At 42.5% G+C, this 26,474-nt stretch overlaps 5 protein-coding genes across 8 annotated transcripts in view; all 5 read left to right on the top strand.

The window, feature by feature from the left end:
- The window catches only part of LOC133012097 (protocadherin gamma-A11-like), a 250,455-nt gene that overhangs the window by 54,710 nt on the left and 169,271 nt on the right, over positions 1-26,474 (top strand). The window contains exon 1 of one of the 4 annotated variants that reach the window (XM_061080070.1): positions 269-2,653. The exons of 2 other annotated variants lie outside the window; for them this stretch is intronic. In XM_061080070.1, coding sequence (XP_060936053.1) covers positions 269-2,653 — 2,385 coding nt within the window. Of the gene's footprint in view, positions 1-268; positions 2,654-4,612; positions 6,974-26,474 lie in introns of those variants that run through there. One more of the 4 variants, XM_061080071.1, reaches the window with a different exon arrangement.
- Positions 9,421-11,811, top strand: LOC133012107 (protocadherin gamma-A12-like). Its single transcript, XM_061080082.1, has one exon. The coding sequence runs from the start codon at positions 9,421-9,423 to the stop codon at positions 11,809-11,811; it is 2,391 nt and encodes a 796-aa protein (XP_060936065.1).
- Positions 13,813-16,203, top strand: LOC133012104 (protocadherin gamma-A11-like). The gene has a single exon (XM_061080080.1). The coding sequence runs from the start codon at positions 13,813-13,815 to the stop codon at positions 16,201-16,203; it is 2,391 nt and encodes a 796-aa protein (XP_060936063.1).
- LOC133012106 (protocadherin gamma-A12-like) lies at positions 18,369-20,759 on the top strand. The gene has a single exon (XM_061080081.1). The coding sequence runs from the start codon at positions 18,369-18,371 to the stop codon at positions 20,757-20,759; it is 2,391 nt and encodes a 796-aa protein (XP_060936064.1).
- Positions 22,649-25,114, top strand: LOC133011281 (protocadherin gamma-A6). The gene has a single exon (XM_061078974.1). It carries the CDS (start codon positions 22,649-22,651, stop codon positions 25,112-25,114), a length of 2,466 nt encoding a protein of 821 aa, XP_060934957.1.

Here is a 26,474-nt window from a genome sequence, read left to right as displayed (position 1 = left end):
ATATTTTTAATTAAATATATGTTATACCTAACTTATGCTCATGGTGTCAGTGTGCACCAGTCAACCACTTGTGATTGTCCACCCTTCAGTGTCATCGAATTTAAAGCCTCATTCTGCTTTTGTGCCGCAATTCACAAGCACAGCTGCGTGTATAACTGGATTGAGACGTCTTCTTGGTTTATTTCGAGAAATCGCAGATGAGTTGGTGATATATTTTTACCTACTTGGGAACTGTTTAAAGGAATATTTGCTTTTAATCGCAATAACAATGGAATGCTTTAGATTCTCGCTGCACGGCCTGGGTTTCATTTTTCTTGCCGTCCTCCCCGTCAATGGAGACGTGAGCTACTCTGTTCCGGAAGAGATGAAACGTGGATCTGTAATCGGGAATATTGCAAAGGATCTGGGGCTTGGTTTTGGCAGATTGTCCGCTCGCAAAGCTCGGATTGATACCGAGGACAACGGTGTTAAGTACTGCAGTTTAAATCTAAATACCGGAGACTTGGTCGTACAGGAAAGGATCGACAGAGAAGGGCTGTGTGCGAAAAAGGCATCGTGTGTTCTGAAGCAGGAACTTGTGCTGGAAAATCCATTAGAGCTGCATCGTATTAGTATCCGTGTCCAGGATATCAACGATAATTCTCCACAGTTTAAGGAGGATTCACTTAAGATTGAAATTAGGGAATCGGCAGACAAAGGCTCGCGTTTTTTGCTGGATGAAGCGCACGATGGAGACATCGGAGAAAATACGGTTCAGGGCTACACACTGCAGGACAATGATCACTTTAAATTAAATGTTAAGTCAAAGGGTAGTGGGAGAAAATATGGTGAGTTAGTCCTGGATAAAGAATTGGACAGAGAGGACAAAAAAGAGATCGTGCTGTTGCTTACTGCATTTGATGGTGGTTCTCCTCAGATATCAGGTACTGTAGTAATACACGTTACTGTGCTGGATGCTAATGATAACGCACCAGTTTTTAGCCAGGCCGTTTATAAAGCCATTCTGCCTGAAAACTCTCCTGTTGATACACTGGTAGTAACTGTGACTGCATCTGATGCAGACGAGGGAGTGAACGGTGAAGTAATTTACGGATTCGACCATGTTTCAGATGAAAACCAAGTTTTCTTACTAAACCCTAAAACTGGAGACATTACAGTGGCTGGAGACATTGATTATGAAAAAGAGTCGTCATATGAAATGCAGATCAGCGCCAAAGATGGTCTGGGATTGGCGTCATATGCAACGTTAATAATTGAAGTGACTGATATAAATGATAACGCCCCGGTTATATCCCTGAAATCACTGACTAGCCCCATACCTGAGAACGTGTCACCTGGTTCAGAGGTGGGCATCATTAACGTGCAGGACAGAGACTCTGAGAGTAACAGACAGGTTCGCTGCTTCATTCAGCAAAATGTCCCTTTTAAGTTAGTTCCTTCGATTAAAAACTATTATTCTCTGGTGACCACAGGACAACTGGACCGTGAACTAGTGTCAGATTACAACATTACAATCACTGCCACTGACGAGGGCTCTCCACCTCTGTCCTCCTCTAAAACTGTTCAGTTATCTGTAGCTGACATCAACGACAACCCACCTGTGTTTGAGGAACAGTCATACAGCGCATATGTGACTGAAAATAACAAACCTGGCTCCACGTTATGTTCCGTTACTGCGCGAGACCCCGACTGGATACAGAACGGCACAGTGGTGTATTCTCTGTTACCTGGTGAGGTGAACGGTGCCTCGGTGTCCTCCTATCTATCAGTTAACGGAGACACGGGGGTGATCCACGTTTTGAGGTCGTTTGATTATGAACAGTTCAGGAGCTTTAAAGTCCACGTGATGGCCAGAGACAACGGTTCTCCTCCGCTCAGCAGCAACGTGACCGTCAGCGTCTTCATATCGGATGTGAACGACAACTCTCCTCAGATACTGTACCCCGCACCGGAGGGAAACTCCTTCATGACCGAGCTGGTCCCCAAAGCTGCACACGGAGGCTCTCTGGTGTCCAAAGTGATCGCAGTGGACGCGGACTCCGGACAGAACGCCTGGCTGTCCTATCAGATAGTCAAATCCACTGATCCGGGACTTTTCATTATTGGTGTCCACAGTGGAGAGATCAGGACACAGCGTGACATTTCTGAATCTGACAGCATGAAACAAAATCTTATTGTGGCGGTGAAAGATAACGGACAGCCCTCTCTGTCTGCCACCTGTTCCATGTATTTACTTATTTCTGATAACTTGGCTGAGGTGCCCGAGCTGAAGGACATTTCTTATGATGAGACGAATTCAAAACTGACCTCTTACCTGATCATAGCGCTGGTCTCTGTCTCCACCTTTTTCCTGACCTTCATCATCATCATCGTGGGTGTGAGGTTTTGTCGCAGGAGAAAGCCCAGAATGTTGTTTGACGGAGCTGTTGCCATCCCCAGCGCTTATCTCCCTCCTAATTACACAGATGTTGACGGCACAGGAACTTTACGCAGCACTTACAATTATGACGCCTATCTGACAACAGGTTCTCGAACCAGTGACTTTAAGTTTGTGACATCTTACAATGATAACACTCTGCCTGCTGACCAGACTCTGAGGAAAAGTCCGTCTGACTTTGCTGATGCCTTTGGAGACTGTGATTCTTCTCCTGAGGTAAGAAGAGATGTGAGATATCCTATGACAATGTTGTATCTGCCACTGAAATGTAAAATTTTGATTTTTCACTATGTGGTTATGTTTTTGCGTGTAGATTCACTTTCTTTTAAAGGTGACTCCAGCATTCAGTTTAAATTCAGTACATCACTGGTTTCTAAATCTCAGCAAGGTGATGCATTGTGGAGCATGACTAAATTAATGTTGTTGTTACTGTTGGCACTTTTCAAGTGTTCTTCAGTTAGAGCGCAGGTAATGCAAATATACTTGTCCTTTAAGAAAATGTTGGTCTCTTTTCGTTTCTTTTTTCATCCCCAAAACTGGTCTTTCTCTTTATACATAACAGGTGTGTCTGCCGGTTTCTTTTTGTTTTGCTGAGCTGGAGTTTCAGTTATTTGTCACTGTCCTTGGTGCTGAACTTTACTCTTCTCATGTTGAGTATTGGTGGGAGTAGTTTACCCGTCTTTTCCTTTCTTTCATTTAGAAAAACGTGTTCCTGATCAGATTGTAATGGAGATGGCCAGGAGACTTTCCTGATGATGATGTTTTTTAACGAACTTCAACACATGTATAAAATGAGAGTACCTCATGAATAGATATGTGTATTTTATTTTGTCCTTTCTTTGTTTTTTACTTACTTTTAAATTCGTTATCCTTTGCACTTAAGTTTTCAGTAAGTATCATTCCAACCTTTCATTTAGATCTAAAAGTTGACCAATCATAGCTCATCATAAAAGGAATATTTCACAAAAGTTATCATGCAAAGAATGTTTTTTACAATATTGGTTACGTTAGACAGAGTCAGGGTTAACTCTTAGGTGTGTATTTGGGATCATATCTTATCGACAACTTTCATGTTGTAATTGATATATTTCATTTCAGTTTGAGATCCACTGAAAACGTAACACTGTTGTGCTTTACCTTTAAAAACCTAAGGAACCTCAGGCTATGTTTTTAGTATAAATGGCTGCAAGTTTTGAGGACTTGTTGTGTTGGATGGTCTTGCACCTTGAAGGTGGCTAAACTGGTTATCCATCTATTATAACGGCTTAAATGTTGTGGTTTAATCGATTTTGATGTTTGCTGGTTTGGTTAAGAGGTGTAAGTCATTTGGTGTCTCTTTGCTTGTGCAGTGGGGTACACTGAGCTGTAGTGGTTTGTTTACATGTTCTAATTATCGGAGGAAAAGTCAAACATCGTTCTCCCCTGCAGTCTCTCTTTCCTTATCTTTCTTTTTCCCTTTACATGAGCCTAATACATTTCAGTTAAGGAATGTCTCATGGAGCATTTCTTTCCAGAAAAATTGTTTGATTCGTAAAGACTTCTCTCTGTTTATATCTCTCTTTTAACTTACTATGACGGATCGTCACAATGTGCTTTATTTATGTCGTCTTCCTGTATGTCTATCAACATTTTAGTCTGTCAGAGACAGTGAACACTGTCTGCATGACAGATATTTTGGAGACTAGACTTTTCAAAATCTACAATATTGCCTTTTTTCATTCCTTTCTAAAATAGCCTTAATGTGCCAAATTGATTTGTACGTCTCATTTACAATTAAATGAATTACCTTTTATTCAGATACATAGTTTATTTTGTCTTAAAATAATGAATAGAATTGTACCTGAATTGATTTGATCTGTTTTAACATTAATCTATACCATTTTTATTCCAAATAGTGTTATTGCTTTTACTATTTGTACTATTATACGTTTGTGCGGTGTGTCATTGCTTCATACCCACTCATGGTGTCGCTCTTCACTAATCTACATGAAACGTGTCCACCCTCTGTTGTACAGACCAATAAAGGGGCAGATTTTTGGTTGCTTCTGGTCTCAGGAAGCATCGGCAGGAGCCTGACGGTGAACTGCTGTGGATTTTATCGTATCTGTTATATTCAACCATTGTTGGAGTCTAAATCAGACGCTCGTGATTTTCTGTAACAAACGCATTTTCATGATGGGGCGCAAGATGAGCTGCTTTGTTTTGCTCCTGCTCTGGCAAGCCGTGAACGGGGACGTGAGCTACTCGCTGCAAGAGGAGTTGAAGCGCGGATCGCATATTGGGAATATAGCGAAGGATCTCAACCTAGACGTGAACAAACTGTCTTCTAGAAATGCCCGTGTTGACGCCGCAGGAAATCGGAAACGATATTGTGACATCAATCTCGCTACTGGGGACTTGATTGTGTCCGACAGGATCGACCGGGAGGAGCTTTGTGGAGAAAAGCTGTCGTGTGTCATAAAGCGCGATCTCGTTCTGGAGAATCCTCTGGAGCTGCATCCATTCAGTCTACACGTTCAGGATATTAATGATAACTCACCGCAGTTTAATGAAGAAATTATAAATATGGAAATTCATGAGTCGGCTGTCAAGGGAGCTCGCTTTTTGATAGAAGAGGCACACGATGCGGATGTAGGACAAAATTCAGTTCAACAATACAGCTTGAAGAAGAATGATAATTTCATTTTAGCTGCTAATGGAAACACACTCGAGCTTGTTCTTGATAAAGAGCTTGATCGTGAAAAACAAGGGGACATGAATCTGCTCCTTACAGCTCTAGATGGTGGCTCTCCTCAGAGATCAGGTACCGTAGTTATACACGTCACTGTGCTGGATGCTAATGATAACGCCCCAGTGTTTAGCCAGGCCCTTTATACAGCCAGTCTGCCTGAAAACTCTGCTCTAGATACTGTGGTTGTCACAGTGAGGGCAACTGATGCAGATGAGGGAGTGAATGGAGATGTGACTTATGACTTTGGACACGTTACTGAAGTGGTGAAGAAGGTTTTTAGTATTGATCGTAAAAATGGCAAAATAACAGTAAATGGTGCGATTGACTATGAAGCTGTTACATCATATGATCTGCGCATTAAAGCTAAGGATGGTTTAGGATTATCGTCTTACACAAAAGTAAACATTGATGTCACCGATGTGAATGACAACGTCCCTGTAATCTATATGAAATCTCTTATAAATGCAGTACCTGAGAACGTGTCACCTGGTACAGAGGTGGGCATCATTAACGTGCAGGATGCAGATTCCAATAGTAACCAAAAGGTTTGCTGCTCCATTCAGCAAAATGTCCCTTTTAAGTTAGTTCCTTCCATTAAAAACTATTATTCTCTGGTGACCACAGGACAACTGGACCGTGAACTAGTTTCAGATTACAACATTACAATCACTGCCACTGACGAGGGCTCTCCACCTCTGTCCTCCTCTAAAACTGTTCAGTTATTTGTAGCTGACATCAACGACAACCCACCTGTGTTTGAGGAACAGTCCTACAGCGCATATGTGACTGAAAATAACAAACCTGGCTCCACTTTATGTTCCGTTACTGCTCGAGACCCCGACTGGAGACAAAACGGAACAGTGGTTTATTCTCTGTTACCTGGTGAGGTGAACGGTGCCTCGGTGTCCTCCTATCTATCAGTTAACGGAGACACGGGGGTGATCCACGCTGTGAGGTCGTTTGATAATGAACAGTTCAGGAGCTTTAAAGTCCACGTGATGGCCAGAGACAACGGTTCTCCTCCGCTCAGCAGCAACGTGACCGTCAGCGTCTTCATATCGGATGTGAACGACAACTCTCCTCAGATACTGTACCCCGCCCCGGAGGGCAACTCCTTCATGACCGAGCTGGTCCCCAAAGCTGCACACGGAGGCTCTCTGGTGTCCAAAGTGATCGCGGTGGACGCGGACTCTGGACAGAACGCCTGGCTGTCCTATCAGATAGTCAAATCCACTGATCCAGGACTTTTCACTATTGATGTCAACAGCGGAGAGATCAGGACACAGAGGGACATTTCTGAATCTGACAATATGAAACAGAACCTTATTGTGGCGGTGAAAGATAACGGACAGCCCTCTCTGTCTGCCACCTGCTCCATGTATCTACTTATTTCTGATAATTTGGCTGAGGTGCCAGAGCTGAAGGACATTTCTTATGACGAGAAGAATTCAAAACTGACCTCTTACCTGATCATTGCGCTGGTCTCTGTCTCCACCTTTTTCCTGACCTTCATCATCATCATCCTGGGTGTGAGGTTTTGTCGCAGGAGAAAGCCCAGAATGTTGTTTGACGGAGCTGTCGCCATCCCCAGTGCTTATCTCCCTCCTAATTACGCAGATGTTGACGGCACAGGAACTTTACGCAGCGCTTACAATTATGACGCCTACCTGACAACAGGTTCCAGAACAAGTGACTTTAAGTTTGTGACATCTTACAATGACAACACACTGCCTGCTGACCAGACTCTGAGGAAAAGTCCTTCTGACTTTGCTGATGCCTTTGGGGACTTAAATGATTCTCCGGAGGTAGGAACATGATTCATATCGTGTGTCCCTGATGTGTTAAACCTTTTCAGTGTTAACTCTCTCTCTCTCACTCACTCATTCACTCAAGCTGACTGTTGCTGCTCTCTTCCTCTGTCCTTGGTGTTGAAACACAGATGTATTGACGCATTGTTTAGGCCCTGAACTCTCTCACTTTTTCTTTTTTTTTGACAGAGCCTAAGCTCATTTTTCTGGATGCGGAAATATTTCTTAATAAATTCATCATGAAAAAGAATTTCACTAGTGTTTTGAAGACCCAAAATACATTTGCTGACTAAACGTAATTGTCCTGCAATTGATGTATTTTTAAGTATGTCCTTCAGAAATAACAGATAGATAGCCTTTGCAAATATCAACTATAACATTATTTTGTTCAGCAACTTCGGTATCTCTGAAATGGGTCATTCAAAGATGATATTTGGCTGTTGAATTTTCAAATCATCACTTACCTTCTTGTAACATTAACCTCTTTACCACTGATCAGCTGCATGGACCATAGAGGATGTGACTGAGATTCAGTGATGACCTCTGACAGATTATGCACATGCAATTTACAGTCCATACATTTTCTCTCATTGATAAAGTACTTATACAGTACAATCTTATCATTATTTTGGTAGAGTATACACTCTCTGAGGCCAGACTTGCTGCCATATATATTTACTCTCCGTCTCTTTCTTGTGTATCTAGGATCTATGTCATTCACTGTCCCACAGGTTTGTGGCATCTAAATGCATATTGGGCATTAGTCTGACATGACCTGCCTCTGCCTTCTGTTTCTGACAGTCAAAATATATTTCGTAAACCATAATTTTAAATTTAGGACAGATGATTAATAATGTTCTTTAGGTTTTCCAGTTTATAGTCCGTTTATTTATGGTGTGTTATAATTAAGTTTACAGTGATTGCTGTTTGAAAAGCTGTGTTGGTGTGAGACTGGTCAGATGGGACAGTTTGTCTCAGCAAGAATATAGGAGACTCTTTTTTCCTGGGTAGGGCTGTGTGAGACTGGTGTTTAAATGGTGATCATTTGGGTAGTGCTGGAATCAGGCTGTTGAATGATGTGACTGCTCACTTTTCATGTTAATCATCAGGAGCGAATCTACCTATCTTTGTTCAAAGTATGTTGGTTTCCGTTTTACTTCGGTGTCCTGCATGTAGAACTCATATTGGTTGTTAATGGCAATGGTCAATAGCTACGATGACTGAGTACAGGTCCTATAATTAAGAACCATCTCTCTCTCTCTCTCTCTCTCTCTCTCTCTCTCTCTCTCTCTCTCTCTCTCTCTCTCTCTCTCTCTCTCTCTCTCTCTCTCTCTCTCTCTCTCTCTCTCTCTCTCTCTCTCTCTCTCTCTCTCTCTCTCTCTCTCTCTCTCTCTCTCTCTCTCTTCATGCTCGCAACCTAAATTCATGTACATTTGTACCCTGGTCTTACACTATATAGCCCATGAAAGTATGTTTTATTGATATACCGACTGACTGAAAACCTATATATAGACGAGATGAATGACATATCTTGTATATGTAGTGTTTCATATTTGAATCCAGTCCCTTATTAATCCATGTTGTGTTCCTGATGGCTTGGTTTTTATTAGTTAATAGTGTGACCACAGTTAGTGCAAAATAAAGATGATACAAATTTGGAGAGAAAAAAAAGTTTGTCAGTCTGGACTGTGGTGTCTGCCACATGGATAGGTCTTCAGTGACTGTGTTTGGTCCACAACGAGCTATTCTTTTTTCACTTTTATCCATTGTCATGTGAATCCTGTTTATTCCATCCAGTGTGCTTTCACTGTGAAGTGCAAAACTTGGTATTAAACTGAGACCAATAACATATTTTCTTCTCAGGCTGTGATCTTGCTGAATATGAGTAAAGTTGCTCATTAAAGCACTCAAGGGTTCAAACAGGTGATCTTCGGTCCTGCTGAAAGAAATAGGGATTTGCCCTTTTAGGTAACTCAGATATTTAGTTGTTTCTGGTGTGCAGTGATTTAAGTAACAGCTGTTCTCCCTGAGATTATTTTCATGTGAATTGAGATGGGTTTCTGCATAATATTACTATTTATATTGATCGGCTGGATCCAGCTATGTTTTGGTTGACAGTGTGAAGGAATGAAGTCATGACTGAACATAAACTGGATCCTAACAGTAACAAAACATTACACATATATAGTGAGCACTTTATAACAGTAATAACCAGCAAGCATACTTATATTAAGGCGTAGCTTTTGTTTCTCTCAGTGTTTTTTTGTAGTCTAACTCACGGTGGCGCTATACACCAGGCTTAAGAGAGTTGCATTCCACAACCAATCGGTGTGTACATGCATTCTTGTGCTCTCCATACGCACAGTCACCCGCAGTTGTTCGTGTTAGGAGGTTGGACTGTCTTTGTTCGCTCTCATTATCAACTCAGTAACTTATGGTTTACAATGGATTCGAAGATGATCTGGTTTCAGCCGCGCTTCGTCTTTTTCCTCCTTCTTGTTTCGCACCTCGCATACGGAGACATGAGCTATCCTTTCCCTGAGGAGATGAAGCGAGGATCGGTTATTGGGAATATAGCGAAGGACCTCGGCCTGCAAACGGATGCGCTGTCTATCAGGAGAGCCCGCATTGACACCGACGGGACTGACGGACATTATTGTGACATCAACCTGAACAACGGAGACCTGGTTGTTGCCGACAGGATCGACCGCGAGGGGCTTTGTGGCGAAAAGGCTTCGTGCATCCTGAAACACGAGCTTGTCCTGGAGAATCCACTCGAGCTCCACCGGATTAGTCTCCACATTCAGGATATTAATGATAACTCACCGCAGTTTAATGAAGAAATTATCAATATAGAAATTCATGAGTTGGCTGTCAAGGAAGCTCGTTTTTTGATCGAAGAGGCGCACGATGCGGATGTAGGACAGAATTCAGTTCAACAATACAGCCTCAAGAAGAATGATAATTTCATTTTAGCTGCAAGTGGAAACACACTCGAGCTTGTTCTTGATAAAGAGCTTGATCGTGAAAAACAAGGGGACATGAATCTGCTCCTTACAGCTCTAGATGGTGGCTCTCCTCAGAGATCAGGTACCGTAGTCGTACACGTCACTGTGCTGGATGCTAATGATAACGCCCCAGTGTTTAGCCAGGCCGTTTATAAAGCCAGTCTGCGTGAAAACTCTCCTTTAGATACTGTGGTGGTCACAGTGAGGGCAACTGATGCAGATGAGGGAATAAATGGAGATGTGACTTATGACTTTGGACACGTTACTGAAGATGTAAAGAAGATATTTAGTATTGACCGTAAATTGGGTGATATAAGAGTAATCGGTGCTGTTGACTATGAAAGTACTACTTCATTTGAAATACGCGTTAAAGCGAAAGATGGGTTAGGACTTTCATCTTATGCTAAGGTGATAATATCTGTCACTGATGTGAATGATAACGCCCCTGTTGTTAATTTGAAATCACTGACCAACCCCATACCAGAAGACACCACACCTGGCACAGAGGTGGGCATCATTAACGTGCAGGACAGAGACTCTGAAAGTAACAGACAGGTTCGCTGCTCCATTCAGCAAAATGTCCCTTTTAAGTTAGTTCCTTCGATTAAAAACTATTATTCTCTGGTGACCACAGGACAACTGGACCGTGAACTAGTGTCAGATTACAACATTACAATCACTGCCACTGACGAGGGCTCTCCACCTCTGTCCTCCTCTAAAACTGTTCAGTTATCTGTCGCTGACATCAACGACAACCCACCTGTGTTTGAGGAACAGTCCTACAGCGCATATGTGACTGAAAATAACAAACCTGGCTCCACTTTATGTTCCGTTACTGCTCGAGATCCCGACTGGAGACAGAACGGCACAGTGGTGTATTCTCTGTTACCTGGTGAGGTGAACGGTGCCTCGGTGTCCTCCTATGTATCAGTTAACGGAGACACGGGGGTGATCCACGCTGTGAGGTCGTTTGATTATGAACAGTTCAGGAGCTTTAAAGTCCACGTGATGGCCAGAGACAACGGTTCTCCTCCACTCAGCAGCAACGTGACTGTCAGCGTCTTCATATCGGATGTGAACGACAACTCTCCTCAGATACTGTACCCCGCCCCGGAGGGCAACTCCTTCATGACCGAGCTGGTCCCCAAAGCTGCACACGGAGGCTCTCTGGTGTCCAAAGTGATCGCGGTTGATGCAGACTCCGGACAGAACGCCTGGCTGTCCTATCAAATAGTCAAATCCACTGATCCGGGACTTTTCACTATTGGTGTCCACAGCGGAGAGATCAGGACACAGCGGGACATTTCTGAATCTGACCGCATGAAACAGAACCTTATTGTGGCGGTGAAAGATAACGGACAGCCTTCTCTGTCTTCCACCTGTTCCATGTATTTACTTATTTCTGATAACTTGGCTGAGGTGCCAGAGCTGAAGGACATTTCCTATGATGAGAACAATTCAAAGCTTACCTCTTACCTGATCATAGCGCTGGTCTCTGTCTCCACCTTTTTCCTGACCTTCATCATCATCATCCTGGGTGTGAGGTTTTGTCGCAGGAGAAAGCCCAGAATGTTGTTTGACGGAGCTGTTGCCATCCCCAGCGCTTATCTCCCTCCTAATTACGCGGATGTTGACGGCACAGGAACTTTACGCAGCACTTACAATTATGACGCCTACCTGACAACAGGTTCTCGAACCAGTGACTTTAAGTTTGTGACGTCTTACAATGACAACACACTGCCTGCTGACCAGACTCTGAGGAAAAGTCCTTCTGACTTTGCTGATGCGTTTGGGGACTTAAATGATTCTCCTGAGGTAGGAACATGATTCATATCATGTGTCCGTTATGTGTTAAACGTAAAACATTGTCAGTATTCTCTCGCTCTCTCTTTCTCTAACTCACTCACTCACTCACTCAGTCACTCACTATCTGACTGTCGCTGCTCTCTTCCTCTGTCCTTGGTGCTGAAACACTGATTTCCTGATTCATTGTTTAGGCCTCTTGAACCATTGCTCCTTTTCTTTTTTGACAGAGCCTAGGCTCATTTTTCTCGATGGAGAAATATGCAATATTAAATTTGCTGTGGAGATGATTTTCACTTGTGATTTTCTGTGCTAGTTATTTGCTGACTTTTTAATTTTGTCGTGTTTTTTATGTAATTTTTAGTAAATGCTATGAAATAATTATCATCCGTGTGTTTACTGTAAAAGTAACCGATAGGTATTGGAACCAAATAACCACTATAACAGTGTTTGGTTCAACAATTTAAATAAGTTGCAATGGGACAATAATAGATATTTGACCGTTGGATTTTAAATCATCACTTAAATCAAACTGTTTTTTCCAGTTTATAATAGGTTTCTTTCTGTTGTTTTATAGTTTGGTTTACAGTGATTGCTGTTTGAAAAGCTGTGTTGGTCTGACACCGGTCAGAGGGGACAGTTGGTCTCAGCAAGAACTCCCATATCGGAGGGTTTTTTTTCTGTGCAAACCTTGGTTATACTGGCTTTTGAATAGTAATGTTTTGGGAGTAAATGCAGGGTGCTGAAAGATGTGAGTGCTCACTTTTGAGGTCAATCATCAGGAGGTAATCTCCCTATTTTGCTCAAAATATGTTGGTTGGTGTTTTTCTTATGTGTTCCTTGTGTAGAACTTCTGCTTTTTGTTTTTTCTCAAAGGTTAATATGACTAAGTGCTGATCCTATAATTACTACCCTCTCTCTCTCTCTCTCTCTCTCTCTCTCTCTCTCTCTCTCTCTCCCTCCTTTCTTTCTGCCTGTCTATGCCTGCAACATATATTCATATACATTTTAACCCTGGTCTTACTCTTAAGCCTATGGAAGTATGTGTTATTGATATTCTGACTGAATGAAAACCTATATATAGTCATGGTGAATGATATAACATACATATGTAATGTTTCACATTTTAATTCAGTCCACTATTGCGTATTGATCTGTGTTTTGTTCCAGATGGTTTTGTTTGTATTAGTTAATAGTGTGACCACAGTTAGGGCAAAATAAAGATAATACACATTTGGAGAGAAAAAACAAGTGTCAGTTCGGACTTAGGTTTCTCTCACATGGATAGGTCTGCAGTGAGTTTGCTTGTTCAACGACACACTGTGAATATGTAACTTTTATTCATTGTCATTTGAATCACATGTTTTCTATCCAGTGTGCTTTGACTGTGAAGAGCCAGACCAGGTCTTAAACTGAGACTGATAACACATGTTCTTCTCAGCCTGTGATTTTGCTGAAGATGAGTCACCTTGCTTATTAAAACACACTCAAGGGTTCAAACAGGTGATTTTAGGTCCTGCTGAAAGATATAGGGATTTGCCCTTTTAGGTAACTCAAATATTTAGTTGTTTCTTGTGTGAAGTGATTTCCGTAACAGCTGTTCTCCTTGAGTTTATTGTCATGTGAATTGACTGGGTTTCTGTCTGTTGCCCTTATTTATTTTGATTGGCTGCATCCAGCTGTGGTTTGGTTGACAGTGTAAAGGAATGAAGTCATGCCTGAACATAATCTGGATCCTAACAGTAACAAAACATTACACATATATGGTGAGAACTTTATTACAGTAATAACCAGGAGGCTAAACTCATATTAAGGCGTAGCTTTTGTTTCTCTCAGTGTTTTTTTTCTAGTCTAACTCACGGTGGCGCTATACACCAGGCTTAAGAGAGTTGCATTCCACAACCAATCGGTGTGTATATGCATTCTTGTGCTCTCCATACGCACAGTCACCCGCAGTTGTTCGTGTTAGGAGGTTGGACTGTCTTTGTTCGCTCTCATTATCAACTCAGTAACTTATGGTTTACAATGGATTCGAAGATGATCTGGTTTCAGCCGCGCTTCGTCTTTTTCCTCCTCCTTGTTTCGCACCTCGCATACGGAGACATGAGCTATTCTTTCCCTGAGGAGATGAAGCGAGGATCGGTTATTGGGAATATAGCCAAGGACCTCGGGCTGCAAACGGGTGCGCTGTCTATCAGGAGAGCCCGCATTGACACCGACGGGACTGACGGACGTTATTGTGACATCAACCTGAACAACGGAGACCTGGTTGTTGCCGACAGGATCGACCGCGAGGGGCTTTGTGGCGAAAAGGCTTCGTGCATCCTGAAACACGAGCTTGTGCTGGAGAATCCACTCGAGCTCCACCGGATTAGTCTCCATATTCAGGATATTAATGATAACTCACCGAAGTTTAAAGAAGACATTATCAATATAGAAATACGAGAGTCTGCAGACAGGGGTGCACGTTTTGTGACAGAGGAGGCACACGATGCGGATGTAGGACAGAATTCAGTTCAACAATACAGCTTGAAGAAGAATGATAATTTCATCCTAGCTGCCAGTGGAAACACACTCGAGCTTGTTCTTGATAAAGAGCTTGATCGTGAAAAACAAGGGGACATTAATCTGCTCCTTACAGCTCTAGATGGTGGCTCTCCTCAGAGATCAGGTACCGTAGTTATACACGTCACTGTGCTGGATGCTAATGATAACGCCCCAGTGTTTAGCCAGGCCGTTTATAAAGCCAGTCTGCCTGAAAACTCTCCTCTAGATACTGTGGTGGTCACAGTGAGCGCGACTGATGCAGACGAGGGAATGAATGGAGATGTGACTTATGACTTTGGACACGTTACTGAAGATGTGGAGAAGATATTTAGTATTGACCGTAAATTGGGTGATATTAGAGTAATCGGGGCTGTTGACTATGAAAGTACTACCTCATTTGAAATACGCGTTAAGGCGAAAGATGGGTTAGGTCTTTCATCTTATGCTAAGGTGATAATATCTGTCACTGATGTGAATGATAACGCCCCTGTTGTTAATTTGAAATCACTGACCAACCCCATACCAGAAGACACCACACCTGGCACAGAGGTGGGCATCATTAACGTGCAGGACAGAGACTCTGAGAATAACAGACAGGTTCGCTGCTCCATTCAGCAAAATGTCCCTTTTAAGTTAGTTCCTTCGATTAAAAACTATTATTCTCTGGTGACCACAGGACAACTGGACCGTGAACTAGTGTCAGATTACAACATTACAATCACTGCCACTGACGAGGGCTCTCCACCTCTGTCCTCCTCTAAAACTATTCAGTTATCTGTAGCTGACATCAACGACAACCCCCCTGTGTTTGAGGAACAGTCCTACAGCGCATATGTGACTGAAAATAACAAACCTGGCTCCACGTTATGTTCCGTTACTGCTCGAGACCCCGACTGGAGACAGAACGGTACAGTGGTTTATTCTCTGTTACCTGGTGAGGTGAACGGTGCCCAGGTGTCCTCCTTTGTATCAGTTAACGGAGACACAGGGGTGATCCACGCTGTGAGGTCGTTTGATTATGAACAGTTCAGGAGCTTTAAAGTCCACGTGATGGCCAGAGACAACGGTTCTCCTCCGCTCAGCAGCAACGTGACCGTCAGTGTCTTCGTATCGGATGTGAACGACAACTCTCCTCAGATACTGTACCCCGCCCCGGAGGGCAACTCCTTCATGACCGAGCTGGTCCCCAAAGCTGCACACGGAGGCTCTCTGGTGTCCAAAGTGATCGCGGTGGACGCGGACTCCGGACAGAACGCCTGGCTGTCCTATCAAATAGTCAAATCCACTGATCCGGGACTTTTCACTATTGATGTTCACAGCGGAGAGATCAGGACACAGAGGGACATTTCTGAATCTGACAGCATGAAACAGAACCTTATTGTGGCGGTGAAAGATAACGGACAGCCTTCTCTGTCTGCCACCTGTTCCATGTATTTACTTATTTCTGATAACTTGGCTGAGGTGCCCGAGCTGAAGGACATTTCTTTTGATGAGAAGAATTCAAAACTGACCTCTTACCTGATCATAGCGCTGGTCTCTGTTTCTACCTTTTTCCTGACCTTCATCATCATCATCCTGGGTGTGAGGTTTTGTCGCAGGAGAAAGCCCAGAATGTTGTTTGACGGAGCTGTTGCCATCCCCAGCGCTTATCTCCCTCCTAATTACGCGGATGTTGACGGCACAGGAACTTTACGCAGCACTTACAATTATGACGCCTACCTGACAACAGGTTCCAGAACAAGTGACTTTAAGTTTGTGACGTCTTACAATGACAACACACTGCCTGCTGACCAGACTCTGAGGAAAAGTCCTTCTGACTTTGCTGATGCGTTTGGGGACTTAAATGATTCTCCTGAGGTAGGAACATGATTCATATCATGTGTCCGTTATGTGTTAAACGTAAAACATTGTCAGTATTCTGTCTGTCTCTCTCTCTCTCTCTCTCTCTCTCTCTCTCTCTCTCTCTCTCTCTCTCTCTCTCTCTCTCTCTCTCTCTCTCTCTCTCTCTCTCTCTCTCTCTTACTCTTTCTCTCGCTCTCTCTTTCTCTAACTCACTCACTCAGTCACTCACTATCTGACTGTTGCTGCTCTCTTTCTCTGTCCTTGGTGCTGAAACACTGATTTCCTGATTCATTGTTTAGGCCTCTTGAACCATTGCTCCTTTACTTTTTTGACAGAGCCTAGGCTCATTTTCCTCGATGGAGAAATATGCAATATTAAATTTGCTGTGGAGATGATTTTCACTTTTGTTTTTCTGCGCTATATATTTTCTGACTTTTTATTTTTGTCGTGTTTTTTATGTAATTTTTAGTAAATTGCTATGAAATAATTATCATCAGTGTGTTTACTGTAAAAGTAACCGATAGGTATTGGAACCAAATATCCACTATAACAGTATTTGGTTCAACAATTTAAATAAGTTGCAATGGGACAATAATAGACATTTGACCGTTGGATTTTAAATCATCACTTAAATCAAACAGTTTTTTCCAGTTTATAATAGGTTTCTTTCTGTTGTTTTATAGTTTGGTTTACAGTGATTGCTGTTTGAAAAGCTGTGTTGGTCCGACAACGGTCAGAGGGGACAGTTGGTCTCAGCAAGAACGCCCATATCGGAGGTTTTTTTTTCTGTGCACACCTTGGTTAGACTGGCTTTTGAATGGTGATGTTTGGGGAGTAAATGCAGGGTGCTGAAAGATGTGAGTGCTCACTTTTGAGGTCAATCATCAGGAGGGAATCTCCCTATTTTTGCTCAAAATATGTTGGTTGGTGTTTTTCTTATGTGTACTGCATGTAGAACTTCTATTGGTTGTTAATCTCAATGGTTAATAGCTATGATGACTGAGTGCAGATCCTATAACTATGAACCATCTCTCTCTCTCTCTCTCTCTCTCTCTCTCTCTCTCTCTCTCTTTCTCTCTCTCTCTGTCTCTCTCTCTCCCTCTCCCTCTCCCTCTCCCTCCTCTGTCTCCTTTCTTCCTCCCCCTCTGTGTCTGCAACATAAATTAATTTACATTTTTTACCCTGGTCTTACTCTTGAGCCTATGGAAGTTTGTTTTATTGATATTCTGACTGAATGAAAACCTATATTTGGTCATGATGAATGATATAATATATATGTAATGTTTCACATTTGAATTCAGTCCACTATTGCATATTAATCGGTTCTTTGTTCCCGATGGTTTTGTTTGTATTAGTTAATAGTTTGACCACAGTTAGTGCAAAATAAAGATAATACAAATTTGGAGAGAAAAAAGAAGTGTCAGTCTGGACTGTGGTGTCTCTCACATGGATAGGTCTGCAGTGACTGTGTTTGCTCAAGGACACGCTGTGAATATGTGACTTATATTCATTGTCATGGGAATCATGTGTATTTTATCCAGTGTGTTTTCACTGTGAAGAGCAAAAAACTTGGTCTTAAACTGAGACCAATAACATATGTTCTTCTCAAGCTGTGATCTTGCTGAATACGAATCACCTTGCTCATGAAAAAACACTCACAGGTTTAAACAGGTGATCTTAGGTCCTCCTGAAAGAAATATGGATTTGCCCTTGTAGGTACCTCAGATATTTAGTTGTTTCTCGTGTGCAGTGATTTTCGTAACAGCTGTTCTCCCTGAGTTTATTTTCTTGTGAATTGACTGGGTTTCTGCTTGATATTAATATTTATATTCATCGGCTGGTTCCAGCTATGCTTTGGTTGACAGTGTGAAGGAATGAAATCATGCCTGAACATAAACTGAATCCTTACAGTAACAAAACATTACACATATATAGTGAGCACTTTATAACAGTAATAACCAGCAAGCTAAACTCTTATTGAGGCGTAACTTTTGTTTCTCTCAGGGGGTTTTTCTAGTCTAACTCACGGTGGCGCTATACACCAGGCTTAAGAGAGTTGCATTCCACAACCAATCGGTGTGTATATGCATTCATGTGCTCTCCATAAGCTCAGTCACCCGCAGTTGTTCGTGTTAGGAGGTTGGACTGTCTTTGTTCGCTTTAAATTTCAACTCAGTAACTTATGGTTTACAATGGATTCGAAGATGATCTGGTTTCAGCCGCGCTTCGTCTTTTTCCTCCTCCTTGTTTCGCACCTCGCATACGGAGACATGAGCTATTCTTTCCCTGAGGAGATGAAGCGAGGATCGGTTATTGGGAATATAGCCAAGGACCTCGGGCTGCAAACGGGTGCGCTGTCTATCAGAAGAGCCCGCATTGACACCGATGGGACTGACGGACGTTATTGTGACATCAACCTGAACAACGGAGACCTGGTTGTTGCCGACAGGATCGACCGCGAGGGGCTTTGTGGCGAAAAGGCTTCGTGCATCCTGAAACACGAGCTTGTGCTGGAGAATCCACTCGAGCTCCACCGGATTAGTCTCCATATTCAGGATATTAATGATAACTCACCGCAGTTTAATGAAGAAATTATCAATATAGAAATACGAGAGTCAGCTGTCAAGGGTGCGCGTTTTTTGATCGAAGAGGCGCACGATGCGGATGTAGGACAGAATTCAGTTCAACAATATAGCTTGAAGAAGAATGATAATTTCATTTTGGCTACTAGTGGAAACACACTCGAGCTTGTTCTTGATAAAGAGCTTGATCGTGAAAAACAAGGGGACATGAATCTGCTCCTTACAGCTCTAGATGGTGGCTCTCCTCAGAGATCAGGTACCGTAGTCATACACGTCACTGTGCTGGATGCTAATGATAACGCCCCAGTTTTTAGCCAGGCCGTTTATGAAGCCAGTCTGCGTGAAAACTCTCCTCTAGATACTGTGGTGGTCACAGTGAGGGCGACTGATGCAGATGAGGGAGTGAATGGAGATGTGACTTATGACTTTGGACACGTTTCTGAAGATGTAAAGAAGATATTTAGTATTGACCGTAAATTGGGTGATATTAGAGTAATCGGTGCTGTTGACTATGAAAGTACTACTTCATTTGAAATACGCGTTAAAGCAAAAGATGGGCTAGGTCTTTCATCTCATGCTAAGGTGATAATATCTGTCACTGATGTGAATGATAATGCCCCTGTTGTTAACTTGAAATCACTGACCAACCCCATACCAGAAGACACCCCACGTGGAACCGAGGTAGGCATCATTAATGTGCAGGACAGAGACTCTGAGAATAACAGACAGGTTCGCTGCTCCATTCAGCAAAATGTCCCTTTTAAGTTAGTTCCTTCCATTAAAAACTATTATTCTCTGGTGACCACAGGACAACTGGACCGTGAACTAGTGTCAGATTACAACATTACAATCACTGCCACTGACGAGGGCTCTCCACCTCTGTCCTCCTCTAAAAGTGTTCAGTTATCTGTCGCTGACATCAACGACAACCCACCTGTGTTTGAGGAACAGTCCTACAGCGCATATGTGACTGAAAATAACAAACCTGGCTCCACGTTATGTTCCGTTACTGCTCGAGACCCCGACTGGAGACAAAACGGAACAGTGGTTTATTCTCTGTTACCTGGTGAGGTGAACGGTGCCCAGGTGTCCTCCTTTGTATCAGTTAATGGAGACACGGGGGTGATCCACGCTGTGAGGTCGTTTGATTATGAACAGTTCAGCAGCTTTAAAGTCCACGTGATGGCCAGAGACAACGGTTCTCCTCCGCTCAGCAGCAACGTGACAGTCAGCGTCTTCGTATCGGATGTGAACGACAACTCTCCTCAGATACTGTACCCCGCCCCGGAGGGCAACTCCTTCATGACCGAGCTGGTCCCCAAAGCTGCACACGGAGGCTCTCTGGTGTCCAAAGTGATTGCGGTGGATGCGGACTCTGGACAGAATGCCTGGCTGTCCTATCATATAGTCAAATCCACTGATCCGGGACTTTTCACTATTGGCGTCCACAGCGGAGAGATCAGGACACAGCGGGACATTTCTGAATCTGACAGCATGAAACAGAACCTTATTGTGGCGGTGAAAGATAACGGACAGCCCTCTCTGTCTGCTACCTGTTCCATGTATTTACTCATTTCTGATAACTTGGCTGAGGTGCCAGAGCTGAAAGACATTTCTTATGATGAGAAGAATTCAAAACTGACCTCTTACCTGATCATAGCGCTGGTCTCTGTCTCCACCTTTTTTCTGACCTTCATCATCATCATCCTGGGTGTGAGGTTTTGTCGCAGGAGAAAGCCCAGAATGTTGTTTGACGGAGCTGTCGCCATCCCCAGTGCTTATCTCCCTCCTAATTACGCGGATGTTGATGGCACAGGAACTTTACGCAGCACTTACAATTATGACGCCTACCTGACAACAGGTTCTCGAACCAGTGACTTTAAATTCGTGACATCTTATAATGACAACACTCTGCCTGCTGACCAGACTCTGAGGAAAAGTCCTTCTGATTTTGCTGATACGTTTGGGGACTTAAATGATTCTCCTGAGGTAGGAACATGATTCATATCATGTGTCCATGATGTGTAAATGTAAAACGTTCTCAGTATTCTCTCTCACTCTGTCTAACCATCTCTCTCACTCACTCACTCACTCACTCACTTATGCAAACAAACACAATCTGATGTCTGCTGCTCTGTTCCTCTGTCCTTGGTGCTGAAACACAGATTTTCCATTCAGTTTTTTTGACAGAGCCGTATCCCACTTTTCTGGAGTGGGTAATGTTTCACTAGTGTATTTCAGTTTCTTTAATCGACCCAAACTATATTTGCAGACTTTTTACTTTATTTCACTATATTTGAAGTAATTCATATGTTTTGCCCTTTGAAATAAATAATAAATAATTTGGCGGACAAGTTTTTGGCTTGATGTTTAATAACTTTCCATAGAAACAGTAACATTATTGTTTGTACAGCTAAATAACAGTTTTTGAGACAAATACACAGAAGTGGGTACTTCAGTTCATAACAGAGGGAGGGAGAGTACTGTATTCAGTTCCTGGTGCTGAAAAGATCTTATTCAACAAAATGAGATTACAATTTCTTCCTCAGTAAGAGAAACTCCGAACTGGACACAAAATGTTGTAAAATGTATTTTCAGAGCTCTTCCACATTTGCGTCATCTTTTTCTCATACTTTCTCCGGTCCTTAATTTGAGTTCATTAAGAAACCGTGATATTTTTCATACTTAACATTCATTTTCAAGCTCTCATATCTATCTTGTATATTTATCACACACCAGAAAAATTGTAATGTTATGTTAGATGCAATTCATCATTGACCTGGAGCTTTTCATTTTGCATTCACTGCTTCATGGTATTGCATGTTTATTATGCCACTCTTCATTCAGAGCTTGTTTGTGCATGTGCAGTGTTGATTGAAGAATATACAGTCAAGTGAATAAGGAGATATTGCACAATATGTGTTTGACTATTATATACACTGCTGTAAGGCAAGGGCCTGTGGGAAAACAAAACATTGTGTTGTGTTTGTTGTTTGTGTGTGGAGTGCCCTGTAGCACATGAAGCAGGGAGAAAGTCAACCCTGTAGATTGCAGATTTGACCATGTGTTTAAGACTGTGACTCTCAGACCAGACTCTGAGGAAAGTCAGTAATTTCTCTAGAGCTGGATCAACTGTAAATCTTTTTCAGCAACACAGGAAGTAGCGTCACACTTGTATGAAGAAAAATGTTGCAGGCCCTCTGCTGGTTGGAGGTGGTTTTCACAGCCATACAGCATTTAGTGCTCTGCCTCAGTATGTTTAGACTGGAGAGTGTGTAACATCCACAGTTGCAGTTTAACCATATTCTCCGCAATGCAAATTCATATATTACAGTAGCATTATAGAGCATTATAATTCCTTAATTGTCAGGGAAATGTTAAATGAAACATAATACAAATTTAATTAAACAATAAGCACAAAGCATTCATAGGAAACTTCTGTAAAGAACGGCATTGCATTATTGCAAAATGATAAATAAAATGCACACGTATCTCATTGCTGTAATCTCCACCGTTGTAATTATCCTTTCAGTCTCTTGGTGACGCTCTTTTATAATATCTGACTCATGGATGCTGTGGATGGCGTGTCTCACCTTATCTGTGTCAGTGGAACTGGAGTATTGGGCTGGAGCCGCGGGCTGTGTGTGCTTGCGTGGGTGTGTATTGGAGAGGGAGGATTGTGTGTGCGAGTGAGCAAGAGAGATAGAGAGAAAGAGAGTGAAAGAGAGAGACGGAGAGAGACGGAGAGAGAGCAGTGGTGAAATGGGAATAGAGAGAGGGATCCAAGCCGACAGCTTTCTTAATAGAGCATGATTAACTCAGTTGGGAAGCAGGGACTCGTTGTGTTACAGCAGCATTTCCAGCTCCATATTCGGATGTAAACGTGTGGGATGTCGGCGGTACATTTGTTTCTGAAGGCATGTTTAATAATGGACCAACCACAAAACTTCAAACGATGGCTGCGTTTTTTATTCTTTAGCCTCCTTTTTGGTGTTTCGCTTGGAGAAGTCCGTTATGTCCTTCCGGAGGAGATGCAGCGGGGCTCTGTTATCGGGAATGTTGCGCGGGATCTGGGGCTGAAAGTGACGGAGCTTGGCGCTCGTCGCGCCCGGGTTGTTGCTGAAGGAACCGGCCAGCTGTGTGAACTGGACACTGCGTCAGGCAATCTTTTGATCAGCCAGCGGATAGACCGAGAGGAGCTCTGCGCGCAAGCAGCTGTCTGCATCCTACAGTATCAGCTCTTACTTGAGGCTCCACTCCAAGCACACAGCTTAGTTCTGGACATTGCTGATATAAACGACAACAGCCCAGTTTTTGCTGCTGGAGACATCAATCTGGATTTAGTCGAATCCACAGTTCTAGGCAGGCGCTTTCCACTGGAGAGCGCGCATGACCCCGATCTGGGTACCAACTCAATACGTGAATATAAACTGAGCCCGAACGATCATTTTGCACTGGAAATGAGCACGCAAATAAACGGCCATGCCTATCCGGAACTTGTTCTTAAAAAGCCCCTGGACCGGGAGGCAAAGGCTGAACATGTACTGAAAATCAATGGAATTGACGGGGGTAATCCAGTCAGATCAGGAACCGCCTCTATACACGTCCGTGTTTTGGATGCCAATGACAATGTCCCAGTTTTTAGCCAACGAGTTTACAAAGCCTCTGTGCCAGAAAACTCTGCCGTAGGGACTGTCATATTGACACTGAACGCCACGGACTTGGATGAAAGTGTTTATGGAGAGATAACGTACTCTTTCAGTCACCTTTCAGAAAAGGTCGCAGGAGTTATTGATATGAATCCCTTGACTGGAGAAGTACGGGTAGTTGGTGTTATTGACTATGAGGAGGCTAGTTCGCATGAGTTAGACATTCAGGCTAAAGATGGCGGTGGTCAGGCCTCTCACTGTAAACTTATAATTGAGGTCATTGATGTAAATGACAATGAGCCCGTGATAGAAATAAAGTCAGCATCTGCAATCATAGGTGAAGACTCTAAACCAGGTACCATGGTTGCTCTGATTAATATCTATGACATGGACACTGGAAGCAGTGGGCAAGTCTCATGTACGATCCCAGACAATGTCCCATTTAAATTTGTTTCAGAAGTGAAAAACTATTACATGTTAGTGACTGACGGGAAACTAGACAGAGAGCTTCAGCCAGAGTATAACATCACGATCACTGCCACTGATGCAGGCTCCCCCTCACTCTCCAGTGTAAAAGTTCTAACAATTGTGGTTCATGATATAAATGATAACCCCCCGACTTTTATGCAGAGCGAGTACAATGCCAACATTTTGGAAAACCAGCCAATTGGAACGTTTGTCATGACACTGAAAGCGGAGGACACTGACGATGGACCTAATGCTAAAGTGCTGTTCCAAATTTCAACGGACACAAACTCAGAAGTGTCCTCTTTTCTCACCATCAACTCAGACACGGGGGAGCTCTTCACATCTCGTCTCTTCGATTATGAACAGTCAGTTCACTTCCAAATCAAGGTGATCGCTCGAGATGGAGGCGACCCCCCACTCTCCGCTACCTGCACGATACACGTTTTCATTAAGGACCAAAATGACAATACACCTGCGGTCCTATATCCTCTCCAGTCCAGCAGGTTCATCGCTGAAGATATGGTGCCTATAGAAGCACCCAGAGGGTACCTGGTTACTAAAGTGGTAGCTGTGGACGCAGACTCTGGCCACAACGCCTGGCTTTCTTACAAAATAATCAGAGCAACGACACCTAACCTGTTTATGGTGGGTCTGCACACAGGTGAAATCAGAACAGCGCGACCATTCATGGAGGATGAGGAACAGAAACAGACTGTCGTTGTTTTGGTTACGGACAACGGGCCAGAATCTCTCTCCGCCACTGCTACTGTCAGCATAGTAATCGGTGATGGCCTGCCTGTTTTAAATGAACTTTTTGAGTTTGTTGATGAATCACAGGACAGCTTTAACCTAACGCTCTATTTGATCATCGCTCTGTCAACCGTTTCTTTCCTTTTCCTCCTTTTAATCGTCGGGGTGTTTTATTTTAAACTGTGCCGGCAAAGTTACGTTTACCGTTCAACAACCGCCAGTCTCCCTGTCTTCCCCGCGACCTACTGCCCCACTAGTTTTACAGACTTCAGTCATTGTGGCACCCTGCTAAATGATGATCGCTATGATTCCTTCTTGACCACTGGCTCGTGGAGAGGGGATTTCCGTTTTGGCGCAAACACAGACACTGACACACTGAAGAAAAGAAGCGCAGCCTATCAGAAAAACACCTTGAGGCGCATTAGTGCAGACAGAGCTACTCTGAAGGTGAGGGCAGGAGTACCTCATCCTTGCTACGTGGTCAAGTGAGAATCGACCATAACATATATAGTAGATATACATATAGTCCATATACAATATGGTCAAATAATCCAAGCCCCTTCTGACTCTCCAATGAATTATACATCCATTCTTTTTTATCAAGGTTGAATAGAATTACTAGTAAAAATCCATACTGTTATGTACACTTTTCTACAAGTATTTTGATGAAAATGATGTAAGTGCATCACAATGTTTTGTAATGGTCTTAGAGATTTGTATATGATCTTATTCCTATTTCCCTGAAATCTGACCATGAGTTTAAATGGTGATCTTAACCTTGTGTCTTCTGAAATATTATTTGAAAACAGTATAAACTATGCCGGTTGATTGAAAAAAGCAATTAGGCTGTTCAAATTAAAGACAGTTTATTGTGTAACTTCAGTCAGGTTTGTTTTGTTTGCCTGCCTTATTATAATATTGTACTCTGTCATAAGTTTGAACTCTTTTACTCTCTTTTCTCGATTGATAGGTTGCCATGCTTATTTTTCTCTGATTTGTTATCTTCTAATATGAATTGTTGCCACATCTTAACAAACTAAACAGATGGTTATAGGGTATTAATGAAAAACATAAGCATTAGTTTCTCTCTGATAAAATCTCAATATATATTTATATTTAAATATGTAGGTTGATATGATTAATATAACCAATCACCTAATGTTAATGTGTCTTATATTTTGCATTTAGAATGCATGGTAGTCCTCTGACTATATTTACCCATATGTCTTCTGAGAGTGATACAGTTGATATAATATATAGTCCAAGGCTGTTGTTTTGCTTCGTCTGTTGTAAACTTGTCTTTGTCTTGTTTTTGAGTTTGTGAAAAACAATCTCTTTTCAGCTGGAATACACACAATTTAGTTTTAGAAATGGCTTTTATGTTTTCAGAAAGTAACACATGATTTGTTGTGACAGACATTAAAAGCTAAACATTTGCGCTACATGCCATGACTTGAAAAATGTTTGAACAGACTGTATATTTCTGATTAAAAATAAACATTAAGAGATGATTGTGTTACACTTCTCTGAGCATGACCTGCTGCGCAGAAGTTGTGAAGGACATAAGTGAAGCTCAGTAACAGAAACTTAAACACATGGTTACCATAACAACAGCACATGGTAATTAAAATTCACCCCCCAAAAAAACTGTCAGCTACACAGTCAATAGGAAAGACAGGTTGAAGACCTCTACTTTAAAATAACTGGTTTCTCTTTTTTTAATGTGAATAATTAAATATGGTAGAGAGTCCCTACACATACTAAGCTTTAAGTAATTATTTGCAACATGCCCTCCTTCTTGTTAGAGCAGCAAGAATTTGCAGCATGTTAGTGGATAAAACCCAAATTA

Source organism: Limanda limanda, chromosome 10 (genome assembly GCF_963576545.1).
Source record: "Limanda limanda chromosome 10, fLimLim1.1, whole genome shotgun sequence".
Lineage (NCBI taxonomy): Eukaryota > Metazoa > Chordata > Actinopteri > Pleuronectiformes > Pleuronectidae > Limanda > Limanda limanda.
This window is presented reverse-complemented; position numbering and strand designations above follow the sequence as displayed.